The 22,188-nt window shown below is 46.5% G+C and overlaps 2 protein-coding genes across 2 annotated transcripts; one reads left to right on the forward strand and one right to left on the reverse strand.

The window, feature by feature from the left end:
• Positions 1-5: 5 nt before the first annotated feature.
• Positions 6-5,309, reverse strand: LOC136639650 (methyltransferase-like 26 B). The gene is made up of 6 exons (XM_066614029.1): positions 5,116-5,309; positions 1,343-1,502; positions 1,135-1,194; positions 642-709; positions 254-332; positions 6-83 (listed from the first exon to the last, which is right to left on the reverse strand). The coding sequence occupies exons 1-6, from the start codon at positions 5,307-5,309 to the stop codon at positions 33-35; spliced, it is 612 nt and encodes a 203-aa protein (XP_066470126.1). The 3' UTR covers positions 6-32.
• Positions 5,310-8,592: 3,283 nt separating this feature from the next.
• On the forward strand, positions 8,593-16,079 carry MRPL12 (mitochondrial ribosomal protein L12). Its single transcript, XM_066614028.1, has 5 exons — positions 8,593-8,725; positions 9,708-9,894; positions 10,053-10,127; positions 14,207-14,344; positions 15,683-16,079. The coding sequence occupies exons 1-5, from the start codon at positions 8,673-8,675 to the stop codon at positions 15,797-15,799; spliced, it is 570 nt and encodes a 189-aa protein (XP_066470125.1). The 5' UTR covers positions 8,593-8,672; the 3' UTR covers positions 15,800-16,079.
• Positions 16,080-22,188: the final 6,109 nt, after the last annotated feature.

Raw genomic sequence — 22,188 nt, forward strand, 5'->3', positions numbered from 1 at the left:
TCCTACTGTTGCTCTCCACTAGCCAGAGCTCATCACTCTTTCCGCCGAAAGATCAGGCATTTGGTGTATTCGGGCATCTCCAGCTGAGGGGAAAAATAGGTATTGAGTTGAAACAGTGGGGATTGGGGCAAACAAAATGGAAAGCTTTGTGATGAAAAAATCCTTGTCTCTGGAAAATAAGAGCAAGGTTGGAAGGTAGTAGCAGATATCTTTATAGCTTCCTGAAGTATTCTCAGTTGCTTCTACCTCTTACCATGCGTTCAAGACGGAGCTCATTAGTGTTTGCCAGTTGACGAAGCTCTTCCACGTCTCTCAGGCCCCACTCAGGATTTCTGTTGTTAAAAGCAGAGTTTGTTAAGGATAGATCATGACTTCATTTCCTTGAAACATATCCTTAGATCCTACCCCAAAGAAAGTGTACAACCAGTTAATGCTTGAACATGGTTCCTTGTTTCACAAATGGAAGGTAAGCTAGAGCCATTTCTGTCCTCTTTGTCTCTTGTCTATACTCTATTTAATGTAATGGTAAAGAGGGAAATAGCGTGAAGCTTTTTGGGTGTGTTCACCCCTCCCCCTGATCTCACCAGGGCTCTGGTGATCACAGAATGGAATAGGGTCAAGTTCTGCAACTCTTAACTTACCTGGTCTGAAGGATTTCATTTAGTTTCACATTACATTCTGGAAAGATGATCCCATTAATGGCAAAGGGCTGTGGAGTGGAAGCAGAGTCAGAATTACTATCTAGGCTTCTAAAGACTCAAGAGTACTCTGCATGGCTCTTGGGTAAAGAACTTTGAGAAGGCCGTTTTCATGTCAGAAGAGAGCACAAGCTCCTTCCCAACCATTGTTGGAGAAAGGGTCTTCCCTGTACTTGGTTTATGAAAGAGTCTCAATCTAAATGGATAATGACAGCTTTAGGTAATTTGTCTAGCCAATTGGATGCATCATAGGATGGATTTTGTTACAGCTACTCTCCCCAAGTGCATCTCTATAGAGTTTTCGTTCATTATTTCAGAGCCTGGAGGCAGCATTTGATGATACGGTACAAGGTTCAGACACCCTGAAATTGAGTTTGTCTAGGATTGTTTTTGCTGGTAATCAATAACCATTAAAAAATGGTTCTCCTATACTCACCCCATAGGCCAGGCAAATGCCTCCAGGTTTCAGCAATTGTCCAATGCCTTTAAACATCCCCTACAACACAAAATGTAGAGTCAGAAGCAATACCCTTTTTTTTGCTTTCTATTTTGGGCACTGCATATGATCCCAAGCTGTAATCCTGTGCAAAGATCAGCTCCAATACCATTGATCCCTAGGTGTTCCCTTGGTCCCTGTGTCATACCTCCAGGCCTTGGTCAGTCGTGTGCAGCAGGTTAATCATGATGATGAAGTCACAGCAGCTTGGACCTAGGCCAGCCCACTGGTCCCATGGCTGTGATACATCTATGGCGAGGGGCTCTTGAACATTGGTCACCTTGGTGGCACGGATGTAAGCAGATATGCTGTGGACAAAGTGGAGGAGGGGAATCATTCAGCTTTTCCATAAAACTTTCTTGACCAAGGTGGAGAACTTGTGGTTCTGCTATAAATGAATGCTACCATTTCAAAAGTGTGGGTTGTGTTGAGTATAATTCCTCAATGGTGTTAGCAGTGATTAAGTGCAGTACAGCTTGCTGCTGCTGCTGCTGCTGCCGCCACCCCCACTACTGTTTTGATATATTTCCTTCACTGTCTATCCTGATCTCTCCCAAAGGCTGATAGTGGGTAATGATGACATGAGGAAATAAAACTTACCTGATGTACAGATGCTCCTTTGAAAAGGAATGCCAACAACAAGAGGCTGCCCTCTCTTCCGTGTTATTCCCCTAACTCCATCTCCTGCCTGAGGGCCAAATCGTATCCAGTTTTCCAGTGCCAGTGCAGCTGCGCCAAAGGGGCACACACTGCTTCTTGTGGTGGGGAGGTAGTCACAGAGGCCTCCTCAAGGTATGGGAACAGTTGTTCCCTTACCTCAGGGCTGCATTGCGGCTGCACCAGTCCTGGAAAGTTGGATTGGATTGGGCTCTGAGCTGCTTGCAGCAGAGGGATTCTGCACACCCTTAATTTGTTTTTTTTTAAAGATGATTTATAGCTGTTTCCCTGAACTTAGCCTGACACCTCCCCTCCCATCATGACCCATCCACCACAGAACTTTCAGTTGCATAAATACGACTAGAATACTTTATGCACAATATTGGAAAACCATGGATATGCCATTGATAGAAGAATGGTGGCCAAAAGTTACGGACTTTGCAGAAATGGATAAACTTACTACTTAAATATTCATTAAGTAGTTTCATTTTATCTGTAAACTGCTTTGTGAACTTTTTGTTGAAAAGCAGTATATAAATACTGTTAATAATTAATAATACTTAAAGAGAAATCAACAAAAACCTTTATGAATAACTGGAAACCAATTATTGACTTTGTGAGAGAGAATAATGATTTAATGAGTTTTGGATTTGAAGATTATTAATAAGAGGGACTGTTGGAGATATAGCTTTTGTAAGGGTGGAAATTTAGATTATTAATATAAATGCAGAAAGGAATTAGGATTTTTGAGATAGGATTAGAGATACTCTATAGTTTTTTTCCTCTTTATTTTTTGTTTTTTTTATGTATTTTATGTATTTTTTATATTATTGTTTGTTTGTTGTTTTTCCTTTTAATATTATAAATAAAATAATAAATAAATAAATAAAATAATATAAATAAAAAATATTTATTTATAATATTTAATATTATAAATAAAATATATATAAAAAGTATAGTACGTGAAATTTTTGCCAAGCAATCAAGCTCCAATTCTCACTGTACCTTATCTCAGGTACAGGTCAATCAGAGGGCAGAGCCTTTCAACTCTGAACAGTTTCCTTTCTCTGCTCAGCTCAGCAAAGCTCAGGCAGGCACCTCATTAGTTGCTATAGTGGTTTTCCTGGGACATTCCAGCCAAAGTTAACCTTTTATTCTCCTTCCTTCTGATGCAGCCTGGTTATGCTTGGCAAATGCTTGCAAAGCAGGTCTGTTTTTGGAAACACCAGGATGGGACCCTCCTTCCCAGGCTACAATTCAGTGCACCCTTACTTAAGAATAACACCCATGGAAAGCAGTGGGTCTACTGCTGAGTAAAAAGGGTTGCAAATATCTCATCTGCAGTGGAATTGCACACTCCCAGTTATATGTTATATGTTGTATGTAGAGCTTCTGGCTTAACACACCAGACACCTTAAAGGTGAATTTGATTGGATTTGGATTTTCAAAAGGTTGAAAAATGGTTCAACCTTTTTCACTGGCATATTCCTTGGCAGCCCATTTCCATAAATTGTACCCTTCCTATTAGCAAAATGTTTGTAATTAATAATACAATCCCTCATCTCCTCCATATGAAAACCCAGACTTCATGTATTCATCACAGTGTTTTCTCTTTTTATCTGTTTGAAGAACAGAAGACTCTGCCTTTGCACTGTTTTGCGCCAGAAGTGTGCTGAGAAATTCTGGGTGATTGATCACTTTCCATATTATGTTTCAGCTTTTTTTACTGTGCTGGTTTTCAATCACTGGTGCATACATGAATTGATGACCAAAAACTAGCTATTGGTGGGGCTTTCACAGCCAACTAGCTACCTTCCTTTCTGCCTTGCTGGCCCTGCAAAGCATTCTGGAGCACAACCTGCCTTTTTAGCCATTATTCCATTCTTTTTCAAATACCCCTAATGGTCCTGTTGAGTGTCCCTGGGAGTACATGAATACCAGGTTGGGAACCACTGTTTTACTGGTATGTTTACAGTGCACTTACTCTGATAGTGTTTACAAAAAGGTGGTGAAGACCAGAATTTTAAAAAGAATAAAAATGTATCTTATGATCTTTTATTATGTTTTTAATAAATTTGAGACTACAGTTCTTAGGTAACAATTAGTGGTAGGTTATTTTTCAGGATCTGACCTCCAGTAAAATCAGACAAAACTATAGTCAGACACCCCCCTAAGTTTAACCCCCGATTTATCCAAGGGTCATAGAAAATTCCATGATTGTTGGCTCAAAGCCTGCCCTCGACTTATCTGTGGGGTCGCCTTATAGGCGGGTGTCTGCGGTTAATATATATGGGGAAAAAGAACTTCCAGAACAATTCTGTCTCCATTCCTCTGCATAATCTGGGATATTATGCAAATAGCAGGGTATTGCACTAAAGAGAAAATGCTGCTTGATGGTGTAGCTTTAGACACCTTGGATCCAATCCTGCCCGCCCCCCCCCCAGTTAAAGTTGGAAGTAAGTTGTCCCTTTCATATTTTAATGCAATAGACTCTATGCCCCTTATTTTCCATACCACAATTCCAAAAAAATTCCTAATTTTTTAAAATATTTTAATCCAGAACACAATACTACCATCATTTTAATCTACCCACAATGCATACAGATTAGGCAGTCATAGCAACACCAGACACTAAAAGCCCAACATGATGCTTTGGATCTACTAGGCCAATCCTCTGTTTATTGCCTGATGTCACTTTAGAGCGGTAGTAAGAAGGATTTAGACCAAATTTAGGCCTTTCTCCTGAAACGTCAACATGCAGACACCACTTCAGCAACAAAGGGTGCAATCCTAACCCACTTTCCAGCACTGACATAGGGGCAATGCAGCTTTGAGGTAAGGGTAAAAACATTGCCTTACCTTGAAGAGGCCTCCATGACTGGCCCCCAACTGCAGGATGCAGCACATGCCCCACTCACACAGCTATGCCAGTGCTGGAAAGTGGGTTAGGATTGCGCCAAAAACCAGTTTTCTTACCAAGAAGACATCCAGCGTTGGAGTCTGTCCAACACAGAATTGTGGGGGAAATGACCTTTCTGCTTCTTAGAGCAGCAGTTCATGGCCATGGAGCACAAGGACTTTTGTGCAGCTCTTAGCAGTCTTTCCTGCCCTGCTACTAACCAGAGCCTAAACCAGCCATTGCTTTCAAGAGAAGATGTGATGATAGCACTGCTCTGTTTCCTGGCAGTAGTGAACAAAGGAGGGCATGTTCCACACTAGCAAATCTACTCACACACCCCTGGCATCACAAAATTCCCAGTGTACCTCTGCTGAGAAGCTGGACTGATCTCTGAAGGTTGCCAGATGACAGTGGGTAGGGCCTGGGCAAAATGCACAACATGCTGCCCAGTCCCAGACCCCAGTTCCAGCCCAAAAGCTGCACTTGTGTCATCCACGTAGTCAGCCAATATCTCCAGAATGGTTTCCTTGTTCCTCTCAGCCACAGGAGACACCAACATCTTTGCTTCTGGTAGAGATGAATAGCCTGGTTCTCTGCTGCTGTCTGCCCTCTGATGCCTCTAGCCCTGCACAGATGGACTAAGCTAGATTTATTGAAGCAAAGGCGATTACCCTGAGATGCACTTAACTGGAGAAGAAAAGGCATGTGTGGTGCTGCACCAGTCGCCCAGACCATGCCTGAGCTTCAGCATGCCTGTGTTCCGTTTCATTGAAACATCCTTTTGTATAGCTATCTGCCTGTCTTCTTCAAGCATCTGATGAAATCGGGTCATCAATGAAAACTGCAGTAAATGTGTTAGTCTTTAAAGTGCAGGAGGACTCTTGATTTTAGTCAACCTTAGGGCACAATCCTGACCAACTTTCCAGCACTGGCCTAGCCGTAATGCAGACTCAAGGTAAGGTAACAAACATGCCCTTACATTGAGGAGGCCCCCTTGACTGCGGGATGCAGTGTACACCACATGGGCACAGCTATGTCAGTGCTGGAATGTTGGTTAGGATTGCACCCAGAGTTCTTTTTTGAAAGGTCTTTGCTGAATTTTCCTGAGCTGAAAAGACTCTAAACGAGTGGGAGTCAAACTATGCATGTGCTGGGATCAATCTCTCGAATTCTACCATCACTCACTGAGGAAAAAGTCAGGGAATTGAATGAACAGAAAACAAAAACATATGCTTTTCTTTGGCTATGGAGGTTAATATTAGATTTGAGTATTTCTAACACTTTTCTGTTGGCATAAAGGGGCAAAATTGCACATATGAATATGTTTTGTGTCTGTGCTAAAACTACATACTAATATATTTTATTTGCGTGGCATAAACTAGGTCTAAAGAACCAGATTAATCTAATGACTCACTTTGAATCAGTGCTACATGGGGCAATCCTATATACCTGACGTGCTAGTCTGAGTGGCCTAGGATATGGTACATGGTCTTGGATGCTGGCAAATAACATGGATGCCAATCCCACCAGCATAGCAACAGTTTCATTGATGGATGTGCTATGGATGCCAACACAACACTGCGCCAATGTACCTCCTACATCGGCCCGGGTAGCACCAGACTGGGAAGAGATGGTTGGTAACCCTGTAATTGAAGATCAGAAGATCATCAAATGGATGATGTGGTGTTGACAGCAATTCCATGTTTTGACAGCTGTTTGACAGCTCTGGGAAGGGCAGGGCTGGCTCCACAGCTGTAATCAATCAAGGCTAATGGCGACTCTGATTGGCACCTGAGCTTCATTTGACCTTGATGGGACTTTGAATGGACAGGGACTGAAGAGATGGCTCACCTGAGCCTAATTTGGACTTAACAAGGGGCTAACAAGGTAGCTCACAGCTGAGCTGCACTTTGGATAATGGGACATCCAAGGATAAAATGCAGCTTCAGAAGGAGCCCAGACCTATGACACCGAGACCTACAGGACATCCCAGACCTACAGGATGGTCACACCTGGAGAAGAGGATTGCCAGAACCCTGCTGGAGGACTCTGACACAGAGGCATGGACTCTGCTGCAGTGGACTGCTATGGGAAGGACTGGACTGCAGAAGACTGGACTGGACAGTGCTTTGGAGACTGGACTGAACTTGAACTGGAGGCGTTGGACCTTTACCTACTGAGTTAATTGGAGTTTTGGGGAGGGAAAGCCTTTGGACAAGAGGAATTGCAGGGAAGTGTTTGCAGCAATAAATTTGGTTAATTGCTATAGATAAGGAGTTCTGTGTTCATTCCTTTGCACACCACAGCTGTTGTTTCTAGAGATAAGAGGGGGTAACTAGCCAAAAAGTGGGCATTGGGAGTTGGAATAATTTCTGGGACAGGACAAACCCCACACCTGTCTTCCTCTTTCAGATGCTGCTCCATTTAGAAATGGGTTATGTCAGAATGCCAGATGCAAGGGAGGGCACCACGCTGCAGGTTTCTTGTTGTCTTGTGTGCACTGAGGCATCTGGTGGGCCACGGTGAGATGCAGGAAGCTGGACTAGATGGGCCTTTGGCCTGATCCAGTGGGGCTGTTCTTATTTTCATCTGTGAGACTTAGCAGTAAAAACTTTGACTTGATCACACTTGTTGTCTCTTTGTGAGCAGGTAGAGATCCCTTCTTCCTGCCTGATTTGATTTTGATTCTGCAGGGGCCTGGAAGGAGGTGTCTGCAGCATCCTCATCATCATGCCTTGATTTCTTGGGCTTCAATAGTGGTGGGGAGGTCATGCTGAGCCACCTGTTATCTATTGCCTTAGTGCAGTGGTACTCAAACTGGGGCGTTGTGATGCCCCAGCCTGTGGGTCCTGGTCTCTGCCCCCTTAAGGGGTGGGGGCAGCCAGGAGACAGGGGGAAGGCAGTAGTGTTGCTGCCTTCCCCCTGCCCCTGCTGTCTCTCCCCCCCCCCCAAGACTTACTGTGGGTTTCAAACTCCTGGAGAGTTTGAAAAACGCAGCCTTAGTGCATTGGTTCTCACACATTTAGTGCCGGGACCCATGTTTTAGAATGAGAATCTGTCAGGACCCATCGGAAGTGATGTTGTGACTGGAAGTGACATCATCAAGCAGGAACATTTTTCACAATCCTAGGCTACTATCCTACCCAGGAGTAACTTCCATTCAATATCATTGTTAAAAGAATATACAGCGTAGCTTGTTAAAAGTACAGATTTGTGACATTTCCCCCACTTACAGTCACATACAGTGGGAGCATCAAGTCTAATAGATAAAAATAAAATACGGAAATGAGGGGGGACCCACCTGAAATGGGCTCACGACTCACCTAGTGGGTCCCGGGACTCACAGTTTGAGAAACACTGCCTTAGTGCACAAGACAGAAATATGTGGAGGCAGAGGGAAGGGGCAGCCATGAGGGCAAAGTGTGCAAAGGGCATGGCTGGGGGTGGGGTGTGCACATGCACGTCAGCCTCTGCCTGTCTCCAAAGGGGTGGCTGCTGCAGCAGGATCTTGTGGCCCGTGCAACCCACTGACTGGCCCGTGCAGCCAGTCTCTCTGACTAGCCCACGTGCTACAGTCTCCGAGCCAGCGCGCGACACGGAAGTCAAGCCACAGAACGAGCGCACCCTCCCGCTTTCCTCAAGGAGCTGCAATACCGCCCGCTTCCGCTCGGGCGGCGCTCCTCAGCAGTTCCGTCCCCATAGAGTCTTCGCCCCCAGCACAGCAGAGAGGGCTGTGACATCACCTCCGCCAGCAACCGAGACGCGAGAAGGATGTCTAGAGCGTCGCTCCGTGAGGCGGGTCGGGATTGGGCTACTTTGCTTAACCATAGAGTTGTCGCGGGTAGAGCGCTCCCTTGGCGTCCTCTGCGGCTCCCACGCCGGAGACACAAGAGGCCGCCGCCGGTGTCTTCTTCCTGCCGCCATGGCCATGTTGCCCGCGGCGCGGCTCGGCACCGTTATCCGCCTCCTGCTGCGGTATGGGGAGAGGCGGGCTGGGCGGCTCTCGGGGGAGCGAGAAGCCGAAGGGAAGGCTAGAGGTCACCTGCGCTCACCTGAGCCCACGGCCGGCCAGGACCCCGCGGCTCCCTCCCCCGGCCGCGGGTGGGACCGAGGCAGAGCTCGTGCATCCCGCCGCCTCGAGCCCAGGCGGGAAGAGGTTCCCGCTCTGCTCCCTCCCCCTCCAGGCTGGGCACTGGCTGCTGCTGGGGCAGCCCCTACTCGGCCGCTTAGATGGGGCTGCAGTCCCAGCCACACTTTTTGCTGGGAGGAAGCCCGTTTGACTATACTGGGACTTACTCCTGAGTAGGCATGCCTAGGATGGGGCTCTGGGGCTGCAATCCCATCCACACTTTCCTGGGAGGAAGCCCCCTTGACTATACTGGAACTTACTTCTTCTATTGAGTTAAATGGGGCCTACCCCTAGGCAATGTGTATAGCAGTGGTTCCCAAACTTTAGAGGCCCTAGAAACTGCTGCCTGACTTATAATTGCCAAGTGGTGTGGCTATAATGGTGTCTGGGCAGCAGTGCCCCCCCAAGTAACAGCTGGTTTAAGCCTTGATGCACATTGCCTGATCTGCCCTGTCAGTTTTGCAACCCCACAAAATTTGGGTCTCGATCCATTGGTGAGTCCCAGACCCACAGTTTGGGAACAGTTGGTGTATAGGATTGCAGTCATAGTTTTGCTTGGGTAATTTCTCAAACTTGCTGCTGAAATTGCAGCTTCATGAGTGTTGGATGTTGCGTTCTCCTTTTTCCTCAGTCCTGTTTGTTCCAGTACTGTATAGGTTCATATCATCTCTACTCTCTTCCCACCCCTACCCTGCTGCCTGGTGTTGTTTAGCATTCCCCTTGAGGCCATGTTTCTTAGCCACCTGAAGCTGTAAAGCCTGTACTGCCTGATAATATCTTTGTGTTGGGAAGTGTGAAGTGCAACAGTTCCTCCTCTGATTTCTTTAGGCAGCATTCACCACGAGCATGTGCTGTGAGGATGTTGAAGGCTACTTGCTCACACCGAAGTGAAGCCCTGGCAAGTCCACCTCTGGACAATGCACCCAAAGAGTACTCACCCAAGATTCAGCAGCTAGTTCACGACATTGCTAGCCTGACTCTGCTGGAGATCTCTGACCTCAACGAGTTGCTGAAGGTGCCTGTGTTTGCATGGGGAGTTGGGTGGTTGGTGTACCAGGGAAAGTGCTGCTGGTGGTATTTTTCCTACTTTTGTACTAGAATGGGGTGCTTTTGGGTTGTGATTCACAGCTATTAAGAATTGTCTAATAGTACTTCAAATGTTTGTTTCTTTAGAAAACTTTGAAGATTCAAGACATGGGACTCATGCCAATGGCTGGAATGATGGCATCAGCACAACCAGCAGCTTCGGTAAGAGAGCCTTGTGATTTAAGAACATAAGAACAGCCCCACTGGATCAGGCCATAGGCCCATCTAGCCCAGCTTCCTGTATCTCACAGTGGCCCCACCAAATGCCCCAGGGAGCACACCTGATAACAAGAGACTTGCATCCTGGTGCCCTCCCTTGCATCTGACATAGCCCATTTCTAAAATCAGGAGGTTGCACATAGACATCATGGCTTGTAACCCATCACCACATCCTGTGGCAAGGAGTTCCACAGACCAACCACACGCTGAGTAAAGAAATATTTTCTTTTGTCTCTCCTAACTCTCCCAACACTCAATTTTAGTTGATGTCCCCTAGTTCTGGTGTTATGTGAGAGTGTAAAGAGCATCTCTCTATTCACTTTATCCTTCCCATGCATAATTTTGTATGTCTCAATCATGTCCCCCTTCAGGCATCTCTTTTCTAGGCTGAAGAGGCACAAATGCCATAGCCTTTCCTCATAAGGAAGGTGCCCCAGCCCAGCAGTCATCTTAGTTGCTCTCTTTTGCACCTTTTCCATTTCCACTATGTCTTTTTTGAGATGTGGTGACCAGAACTGGACACAATACTCCAGGTGTGGCCTTACCATCGATTTGTACAATGGCATTATAATATTAGCTGTTTTGTTCTCAATACCTTTTCTAATGATCCCCAGCATAGAATTGGCCTTCTTTACTGCTGCCACACATTGGGTCGACACTTTCATCGACCTGTCCACAACCACCCCAAGATCTCTCTCCTGATCTGTCACAGACAGCTCAGAACCCATCAGCCTATATGTGAAGTTTTGAGTTTTTGCCCCAATGTGCATGACTTTACACTTACATTGAAACACATCTGCCATTTTGCTGCCCATTCTGCCATTTTGGAGAGATCCTTCTGGAGCCCCTCACAATCACTTCTGGTCTTCACCACTCGGAAAAGTTTGGTGTCGTCTGCAAACTTAGCCACTTCACTGCTCACCCCTGTCTCCAGGTCATTTATGAAGAGGTTGAAGAGCACCGGTCACAGATCCTTGGGGCACACCGCTTTTCACCTCTCTCCATTGTGAAAATTGCCCATTGACACCCACTCTCTGTTTCCTGGTCTTCAACCAGGTCTCAATCCAGGAGAGGACCTGCCCTCTAATTCCCTGACTATGGAGTTTTTTCAGTAGCCTTTGGTGAGGGACCGTGTCGAATGCCTTATGAAAGTCCAGATATATAATGTCTACAGGTTCTCCCGCATCCGCATGCCTGTTGACCTTTTCAAAGAATTCTAAAAGGTTTGTGAGGCAAGACTTACCCTTACAGAAGCCATGATTCAAGTTTCACCTGAGCATACCGAATATTGCTTGCCATAGGGTGAGCACCCAAACTGCACCTGCTCCACTAAAGGTGTGGATAAGCTCCAGAGCACCACACAGCTAATTTTGTATTATGACAGCTACGCATACAGCATGCTTGAGGCTACGAGAAGGAGGAGTAAAGGCAAGCATGCCACTGACTTGTTGTTACCTTACATGTAATACAGATAGTAGGTAGTGGGGTTTTTTTTTTTAAACCAGAAGAGGGAGAGTAAATTTCTGTCCAGCATGATGGGTAATGGCAGCATGGATGGATGGGTGACCACCTCTTAAATAACAGCTTGCATGACTGTAAAACATCTGACTGTTCAGGAGCATTTGATCTGTTTTTTGGGTAATGCAGAATGAAGGAAGGAATCTGTTCTCTGTAGGAAGATGATCATTGGGATGATTCTATGATTTTTAAGGACATTGATAAGGTGGAGCAGGTTCAGAGAAGGACAGCTAAGATGGTGAGGGGTCTGGAAACCAAGTCCTATGAGGAACAGTTAAAAGATTTGGTATGATTAGCCTTGAGAAGACTACGGGGAGATATCTGACTTTAGATATCTGAAGGGCTGTCACACAAAAGAAGGGGAGGGCTTGTTTTCGGTTCCTGACAGGAGGGCTAGAATCAGTGCGATGAAACTACGGGGTAGAAGATGTAGGCTAGGCATGAGGAAGAATTTCCTAACTGTAAATGCTGTCTCGCACTGGAATAGAGTTGGTAGACTCTTTCTCATTGGAGGTTTTCAAGTAGAGGTTGGATGGCCATCTGTCAGGAATGTTGAAATCACCTGCATTGAGCAGGGGGTAGGACTTGATGGCCTGTAAGATGCCTTGTAAGTCTAGTTTTCCATGAGGCATGCCACCCTCTAGTTCTGATTCCAGTGAGCCAGGCTTGTCTTTGTAATCACGCATGCATGCACTCATCGATGTTGAGTTCAGCACCACTGTGAGGATCCTGTGTTTGTAGTGGTTCTAAGTAGACATTCTCCTATGAATGCTGTCCTTACCATCAGCTTATTTCAGTGTTGCTCTTTTGCCTGATGACATTTTTCTGCCTGTTTCTGCTGTATAGCCTTACGCAGAAATCCAGAAAGGAGAAAGAGGAGGCAGACTCCCCTTCCCCTGCTTCCACATAGAAGGTCTGGTTTAGCAGTGCTTAGCATTACTATCTTCATGCTACTTTATTTGTATATATCCTGTTTTTCTCTAGAATGATTCCAGAAAGCTAAAAGATTAATAAGATAAAATCAAAATACAAATTCGATAGAGTGGTTAAAATATGTAAAAAGTAAAAATACTAATACCAATCCTAAAAATTGCACCAAAACCCTAAAAGCTCTTCCCTTAAAAATGTTTTTAAAAGTGCTTAGGTCCAAGTTCACAAACACCCTAATTCTGAGCTGCCCGGCGTGTGGCTGCCGCTGCATCCTGCTCAGTCCGGGCAGCCACCGGTGGCTCCTTGGGAGAAGGGGACTTTCGTCCCCTTCCCCCAGGTAAATGAGTAGCCCCGCAATGGGGCTACCCGATTCACCACCAACCCAAAGGTCAGCAGTGAATCAAGGGCCTCCATGTAGGGCAGTGAGCTCAACACAGGCTGTGGATCTGGTGGAGCTTCACTCCACGGGTCCCACCTCCCTCCCCCCTGCTCTGTCCTCCCCACAATCTCTCTGCCTCCCCCCTCACTGGAACACCTCCTCCTAGCCCTCTGTCCACCTCTCTCCTCCCTGGAACGCCTCCTCCCTGCCTCCTCACACACCTCCACTTACCTCTCCACTGCTTGGTGGTCCACATGATTGCCGAGCGGCGGAACTCCGGCAGTCACCTGGTGGTGGCCCAGTGCTGGGGTACCACTGGCAGGGCCTGAAATGTGCCTTGCAGCATATTTGCAACAGTGCACGCTGGCAGTAAGCAGACACGGACTGTTCAGGATTGAGTCCAAAGTGTCCTGCAAAATGTATCACAGGCTGAAGGTTGCCCAGTTTCTAGGGGCTTTGTCTTAGAACATAGTGAGTGATTTACTCATCCAAAACAGTTCTACCCCAAGACTGAACTAAAATCAGAATCAGTTAGGTCAAAGCAGAACAACATGCCTCATCTACCGTAAGAATGCATGTCAAGTTAGCAGCCTCTTCCAGAACAAGATTATGTATGACGTGTCTTGTTGACAATTGTCAATGCTGTCAGTGACCTGTTCCTCTTGTTAAGATTCTACCTCCACATTGTCCCTTATCCCATTCCACCTGTTATTCTGACATCTGCCTCCCAACCCTTGTGCAGATCCCAAGCTGCAAGAAAATACTTCTCAAATTTCAAGGCTACTTGGCTGTTCAAAGTTCTTTCTTCTGTAGCAGGAAGCTACCTTTCCCTCTCACCTGGAGCATCCAAGTATAATCTCAAACACTGATTTGAGCAATCCAAGCAATCCTGGAGCAATCCAAGTATAATACAAAACACTGATTGATGTTTAGTCAAAGCTGGGCTTTTAATTGAAAGGACTAACCCACCATTTCCACTGCCACATAACTAAAGGGGAACTGGCCCCAAAACTGTCTTGCAACCCAATGCAAACAAGGAGGGGAAATAGTAAAGGACTAGCAAAACACAAGTCTAACAAGGACTTCAACCTCTTTAGTCCCTCCCTTAGCTACTAAAGATGCCTTTTATGGTGGAAAAGATGAGCTCCAGCTGCTGATGGCAAATAGACTTTTTTCCCTGCCCTTTTTCTGTCAGGCAGCAGAAGAGGAAGATGTTCCCAAGAAGCAGGAGAAGCTCAATTTCACTGTCAAACTGACTGAGATGAAAGCTGCAGAGAAGGTGAAACTTATTAAGGAGGTGAAGAATTGTATACAAGGCCTAAACCTTGTCCAGGTAAGCTGGTAGTTCTCTCCTTAAAGCTTGCTCATCAGCCAACTGCATTAGAGTCCTGAGGAGGCAAGGTTGCCTTCACTTGCATTACATACAAAGAAATAGTCAAGCAGAATGTGCTCCCAGAGCAGCCAGTGGCCTGGAATTCTACCTGCTTCCTTGGTGCATTTAGTGGGTGCCCAGCTCTTTCCTTTTCTGTGTCATTTGACATACCCATTTAAGACCATCAGTACACACTCTTGCCATGAAGGGGCAGCAAACTCCACCCAGGAAGAAGATAATAAATTCCCAGAGCAGTGTTCATATGTAAGGGAACAGTGTGGAGTTACTGACATAGTGAAAGTAAATCGGCATCCTGTAGAATGTTGCCAGCCAGTGTGGCAAGATCCTTGGTGAACTGGGATGCTCAGGGAGGATTTTTCTAGGTATTTGGGCTTTGATCAGAAATTGTTTGCTCGCTTTTGCCAGAAACTTTACTAGCTAAAAGTTTATATTGGAACTTTAGCCTCGGACAGTGGTATTCAAACTGGGATGTCGCGACACCCCGGCCTGTGGGTCCTGGCCTCTGTCCCCTTAAGGGGTGGGGGGCAACCAGGAGACAGGGGAAGGCAGCGGGGCAGGATCGCGCTGCTCAGGGGGGCTGCAGGGGCTTGGGTGCGCTTGCCCAAGCCTCCTGCAGCTTCCCGGGGGTGCGGGGAGCCCTGCACAACCTTCGACAGGGCTCCCCAGGTCAGGAAAATGAAAGCAGAGCGATCATGCCCCGCTCCGCAAAACTAGAAGCGGAGCACGATCGCTCTGCTTTCCCTTCTGACGGGGCTGCAGGGACTGGGGTGCACCCTCCAGTCCCTGCAGCAGCTGTCCCTGTGTTCGGGAAGCTCTGCACGTGTGCCTGCAGGGCGCCCCAGGTCAGGGAAAGGGAGAGTGGGGCAATCGTGCTTCACTTGCAGAGGCAGAGTAGATCGCTCCACTCTCCCTTTCCTGACCTGGGGCGCCCTGCAGGCACTCGTGCAGGGCTCCCCGCACACAGGGACGGCTGCTGCAGGGACTGGTGAGTGCATCCCAGTCCCTGCAGCCCCCTGAGCTACTTGATCCTGGGGATTGCATCGCTGCCTTCCCCCTGCCCCTGCTGCCTGCCCCCCACCCCCGCAAAGACTTACTGCGGTTTTCAAACTCCCGGAGAGTTTGAAAACCACAGGCCTAGGAGATGCCTGTGTTCTGCCGGTCTTCCTTTGAGTTCTGAGGGGGTTGTCTCATGCTGCTGGGAGCAAGCAGCAGTTTCTCTTGAGTTTAGTGCTTTTCCTCTCTCAGTCACTAAACAGAGCTGCTCTCTTTCTCTGGCAGGCAAAGAAGTTGGTGGAATCTCTTCCTCAAGAGATCAAGGCAAACGTATCCAAGGAGGAAGCAGAGAAGTTGAAAGCAGCTCTGGAGGCAGCAGGAGGGACCGTTGTCTTGGAGTAAAAGGGTCGGTCTTGCTGCCAAAGGACTAAAGCATAGTGGGGGATCGTCCTCTGATCTGTCTCGCCCACCCACGGCTTTTACTGCCTGCTGACTGGTGGGGGATGTGGTACGGTTACAGGAAGCTGTGCCCTGGCTTGTTTTCTTTGCATTGGGGTTTTCCACTGGGATGACCCAGTGCGGTCTGAATGTCTTCAACACCACAAGGTCTGCTATTTGTATCAGCACTGCAGAGAACCGAATCTATAAAGAATATACATGAGGGAGAACACCTGTGGAACCAGTGATGTGTGAGGAGACTTTCTTGTGTGGATGGTGCCTTCTTCCCTATTCAGACAGGCTGCCCAACTTGTGTGTGTGAAGTGTCTGTCATAAGCATCTGTCAGAAGGTTTCTTGATATTCACTGGTACTATCTGAGCAGGTGGGATGACCATCTGACCTAAAAAGGGGGTGGTCTATGGACCTGTCATAACCATAATGGTTCGCTTGCAGATCCTGAAGCTTTGTCTGCCCACCAGCTAGTTTTTCCCTCCTCACAAAAGAGGTGGTTGAGCTGAAAGCCTGATTGTCTTTCTTCCTGGTGTATTTGTGTGTGTTAAACTTTGCCACAGTAGGTTAAGTTTAGACAGGGACGCTACTCTGAAGGCTTCCACAGTGCATAGGCATGTTTGAATATGCTGATTCCAGGTCCTGAATATGCCTAGTTACCTGTTTTGTTCTCAGTTTTCTACACCAACTGACCTAAGCTTGTGGGAAAGACCCCTTGGCTGTCTCCCCAGAATGACTGGCTAGCTGATTTGTTGCAGGTGGCTCAGTTCCTACCTCTCAATTCTATTAGAGGTGATTCAGGCTGCAATCCTATCCACACTTACCTGGGAGTAAGCCCCATTTACTATGATGGGACTTACTTCTAAGTAGAAATGCCTAGGAGTGGGCTCTTAGAGCCCTACTGCTTACTCACTTCCTATTACTGTGTGACCTCTGAGTTGTGGCTTCACAGGGTGGGGGTTGGTTAGTTGAATCAATCCAAATAGTACTTCTGTTTCAAAGGCTGATAAGAATTCATCCTGGTAATGTCTGTTTTGAGAGGGTTTAGCAAGCCTGTTTCATCTGGGAAGAAAGGGACCAGGGCATAAGGGGAAAGGTCACTGGGACACAGTGAGCCTCTACTCTGGCCCATTCTGTCTTCTGTTTAAAAATGTCTCTTTTCATTACATCTTGTTAAACAACTTGAGCTGGATATTTTCCATTTGTTTTAGATTGGTTACCTCTGAAACAACTAGAGCTCTAAGTCCAATGTTCATATTATTGTGGCTTTCACTTCAACTTGACCTTTGATAATTATTGATTACTATGGGGCAGAAAAATTGCCCCCAAGGGCAGGTTTTGATGCACAGTGATAAGATGAATTGTGATGAAAGGTGTGAGAGAATGCAGGCAAGGAATCACCAATGTACAACTTCCCTTGTCTTTAAGGGTTAAGAAGAGTCATTTGCTTTTTTCTTATCTAGTATTGCACATTTTGCTTTCTTGTGGTTTTATCAACAGCAGGAGGACTTATTAGTTCTGCTCTGAAGTTCATTTCTACAAATTGCCAGTTTTACAGGCTTTTCCCTTTTCTGCTTCTGTTAGAAGCATTGTTTGTTCTTCTTGAAGGCACTTAATTGAGCATTTCAACTGAACAGATGCTATGCATGCCCTGTTCTGATGAACTGTAACAGTAGACACTGTCCACATTTGCAGCATGAATGAAGGTAAACCAGCAAGGTACACCTTCACTGCCCTCCATAGTCCTGTCCCCCTGAAGGGAGTTTATCTAAAGATGCAAGTACTCTCTCAAAGTGTCAATATCTGCTCAACTTCAAATTTTCAGACAGATGCTCTCCATGGGGACAACAGGGAACATCCACCTGAGGGTGGGTTGGAGCTTGGTCCATAGTGGTTGCAGGGATGTGGCTTGCCAGCATGTTCTCATTCATACTGTGACTCTGGTTGGTTCCTGTTTGCACAGGGCTACAGTACCAAATCAGGAACTGGTTTTGAAAGTCCAACCACTGTGCAGCCTACAGCGGCTGTTTCGAAAGCCATTTCACTTTTAGGGTGGTATACTTTTCACTACAGTGGTCATTGTAATTACCTGTAGGAAGTCATTCCTGCATCTGTGAAAGGCTATATTACAGGGTAAGTTCTGCCTGTATATCAGTGGTTCTCAAACCACTAAGTTCTTGTGTGGGTGCGAGGGGGGGCAGTGGCGCGATCCCCAGTATCGTGCTGCTCAGAGGGCCTTCAGGGGTACACGTACCCAAGCCCCTGCAGCCTCTCAGGGGTGCAGGGAGCCTGGCGCGACCTGCAGCAGAGCTCCCCGCAGCAGTGAAAGTAGATGCGGAGCGATTACACTCCACTTCCATGTACCCAAGCCCCTGCAGCCTTCCTGAGCGACGCGATCCTGAGGGTTGTGCCGCTGCCTCCAGGCTGCCCCCACCTCTTAAGGGGGCAGGGGCCAGGGCCTGCAGGCTGGGGCATCACAATGTCCCAGTTTGAAAAGCCCTGCTGTAAATGCATCCCCAGACATGCCAGAGTAATAATAGTGCAGAGAGAGAGTTTGAGACCAAAAACAAGCCACAGTTCTGCTACAGTAACAGTAGTGTATGTGCATATAAAAAATTCAGTCTGATGCAGACTTAGCTACTTAGTGGGTCCAGGAAGTTATGGTTCACTGGCATAAAGTCTGTTTATATAAACTTAAAGCCATCACTCTAATTAGTGCATTCATGAGCATGTGTCTTAAAGCAATCTGGAGAAACTAGTAAGGAAGGGGTCCTTTTGAGCAAAATATGGAGCACAAAAGGGTATCCCTGACCAGCTCTGGAAATGATACTGCTAATTTCTCAGGCTGTCCATTCATTTCCTAAAAACAACAAACACTCTTAACAAGAGAAAATACAAAATTGAGGGAACATTACTTGTATTTCTCATTTATTGCCTGTTAACAAGGAATTGCACAGGAGAGTTTCTGGCCTTCTGCAAAACTAACCCAGCCTCCTCTGCTGCCTGAATCATTTTGTCATGTACTGCCCATATATTTTTCCTTTTCACAATGACAGCTAGAAACTTCCATTCTCTTAAAATGAAATATTCATGGTTCTGTATGTTATAGAAGTTTCTCATTCTGGCACTGCTGTGTTATGCCAACAACATGATTGTGATCAGGCAGGTACCTAGATTCCTTTTTTACCAGTCAGTCAGGCTCAGCCAATGGTTGTGCTATGCCAGGGTGAATATTGCTGAGGCTTAATCATGATCCTATGCTCATTTTCCACCAGCAACATAGAAAGAGTATGTCTAGTTGTAAGGGTCAGTGTCTTAACATAAGAAGAGCCCCGCTGGATCAGACCAAAGGCCCAAAGTCCAGCTTCTTGTATCTCACAGTGGCCCAACCTGCGGCCTGGTGCCCTCCCCTGCATCTGGCAATCAGAGGCAGCCTGCCTCCAAAACCAAGAGCTTGCACATACCTAATATGACTTGTAACCTATAATGAACTTCTCCAGAAATTTGTCCAATCGCCTCTTAAAGGCATCCAGGCAGGATGCCATAATTACTTTTTGTGGCAAAGAGTTTAGCAAACTAATTAGATGCTGTGTAAAGAAATATTTCTTCTGTATGTCCTAACTCTCCCAACACTCAACTTTCGTGGATGTCTCCTGGTTCTGGTGTTATGTGAGAGGGAAAAGAGCATCTCCCTATCCACTCTGTCCATCCCTTGCATGATTTTGTATGTCTCAATCATGTCCCCCCTCAGGCGTCTCTTTTCTAGGCTGAAGAGGCCCAAACGCCGTAGCCTTTCCTCATAAGGGAGGTGCCCCAGCCCAGTAACCATTTTTGTTGCTCTCTTTTGCACCTTTTGCATCTCCACTATATCCTTTTTGAGATGTGGTTACCGGAACTGGACACAATACTCCAGGTGTGGCCTAGCCGCAGACAATCCCACAGCATCCCTGCCAACCCACTTCATAGCTATGCTAGCTATGTATGGAAGGCATCAATTAAAATGCAGCAATGGCACAAAGATCTTTCCTAATCCATCATCCTACCTGTGTCCAGGAATAAACCACACCTTCCCCCTTGGCAAAGGTCTTCTTGGGGCCCAGTGGGAGTGATACCATCGGCTGACACCAATAGCCACAACTTCTCTTTGACAAAGGTTCAGATTCAGCTGCTTGCAAACAAATTTTTTGCTAAGAACAGAGATGGATAGAAGGAAGGATTACCATTCCATTACCCAATATGTGAAAAGGGGCTGATGTATGTATGGCTCCATAGGTTACAGGTTCTTCAGGAGACAAATATGACTTCTGCAGTGAAACAAATGCAGTGGTTCTGCAATTTTCAGATCACTGTACAACACATGTTTGTATTGTTTTCTTCACAAAGATACCAAGAGAGGGGGCCAGAGGCTACAGGAACAAGAAAGAACAGGAAACTCAATAGGAAGTAGCATTGTGAGCTGCTAGGTAGCTCAGAGGGGAAAAGGTCATGGATAACCGTACAGGTAGGTTTAAGTGCTGTCCTGGGATATGGTAGGATACCCTCCACAGTAGGCAAAGCTTGCCTTTGGGTGTCCTGCCAATTATTTTGGATCGACAAAAGGAGAAATGGTGAAACTAGAGCCCAGACCTGGATGGAAGACAACCATAATACAATCCTTGTAGTCTATTGGAGGCCTAACACACAATATGTCCTCTTTCCCAATGCTATAGATGAGGGTGGAAGGTGTTCTAGGCAGAGCTCTAGCTCAGTGAAACAACCCAACTTATGCACATGCGATTCTGTTTTGCCAGATCCCCAGTCCAAACTTTACTTAGAGAATTATGCCCACTTTAAGCTAATTAGCTCCCCTTCTTTCCTCAACAATGGCCCTAGTTCTTCCCTGCAGTACTGCTGGACCCCACCTCCAGGGTAGCTGCCTGTTCAACCTGCAGAGATCCTCCTTCCTCCCCTCTCCTGACTGCAGCTCCTCCCACCACTATAGCAGCAGCACCTTGTCCTCTGCAAGTCTTAGGCATGGCAGCCAAACACCAATCTCAGGATCTCCAAAGTTCATTCACCCATCAGTAGTTCCCCAGTCCATCAATCCAGTCTAAAGCTTTCCTCCTTCTAATACCCACACCAAATTCTCCCTTCATCAGGTGCTTTTATGCCTGAGGGCCCCAATGTCTTCAAGCTGCAGCAGTTGTGCAGCATACCTCTGCTGCATGCCCAGGCCTTAACCCTTAAAGGGGCCACTGCTGACACCACATCCTACTTCCTCACCAGATGATCTGTGATTCCAATGCAGATTTGGTTTCTGGCATCAGTCCCCTTGGAGAAAGAACTGGGAGGCAACACCTTAGATGGTGCAGTGTGACACCCAATCAAAATGAGTGGTGCAGAGATATCTGACCTCTCCCCTGCAACTGTGGATCTTGCAAAGCCTATTTTATTCATCTTCACCTCTGACCAGAACATTTGGTTACTTGGCTATTTCTCAGCAGTTCTCTCTATCCCTAATTCATGCAACCTGTCATACTTGGTAGCACTTTAGACTCACTTATGGTTTGCATAGCAATGAGAATAGGGAGCATCCTTATTTCTGTACAAATTGGATGGTTACCTGTGCAGAGATTAAGATTACCGAGCAAGTATGGCAGACAGTTCCTGTGACTAGATGTTTTCTGAGGGTGGTTGAGGAGTGCATGTTAAAACTTGGTGCTCTTCCAGTCTGCATGCTCCAGCCCATTTCTGCTCTGGTAGCTATCTGTGATGTATGTACCCCAGACCAAACATGCAATACATCAGTGAGTGTCAACCCACGTGGGATTTTTAGCCATTCATTCATCTGGGGATTTATCTGTGGAAAAAGCTATATAAGAACATAAGAACAGCCCCACCGGATCTAGTCCAGCTTCCTGTATCTCACAGCGGCTCACCAAATGCCCCAGGGAGCACACCTGATAACAAGAGGCCTGCATCCTGGTGCCCTCCCTTACATCTGACATAGCCCATTTCTAAAATCAGGAGGTTGCACATACACACATACCCATAATAGTTTTTTCCTCCAGAAACTTGTCCAATCCCCTTTTAAAGGCATCCAGGCCAGACACCATCACCACATCCTGTGGCAAAGAGTTCCACAGACCGACCACACGCTGAGTAAAGAAATATTTTCTTTTGTCTGTTCTAACTCTCCTATGCTATGCTCTTACTCTAACTATGCTAGTCTATCCTTCAGCTATCTTCTTGTGTCTGCACATATCCCAGCAGCACTTCCCTGCTGGAATGGGTGGGGGGTTTTCCCCCTCAGAACTTGCCTTTTTGAGGCAATAAACTTCCTAGTCCTGTACGTCCTTTCCAG

The sequence above is a fragment of the Tiliqua scincoides genome, chromosome 2 (genome assembly GCF_035046505.1).
Source record: "Tiliqua scincoides isolate rTilSci1 chromosome 2, rTilSci1.hap2, whole genome shotgun sequence".
Classification (NCBI taxonomy): domain Eukaryota; kingdom Metazoa; phylum Chordata; class Lepidosauria; order Squamata; family Scincidae; genus Tiliqua; species Tiliqua scincoides.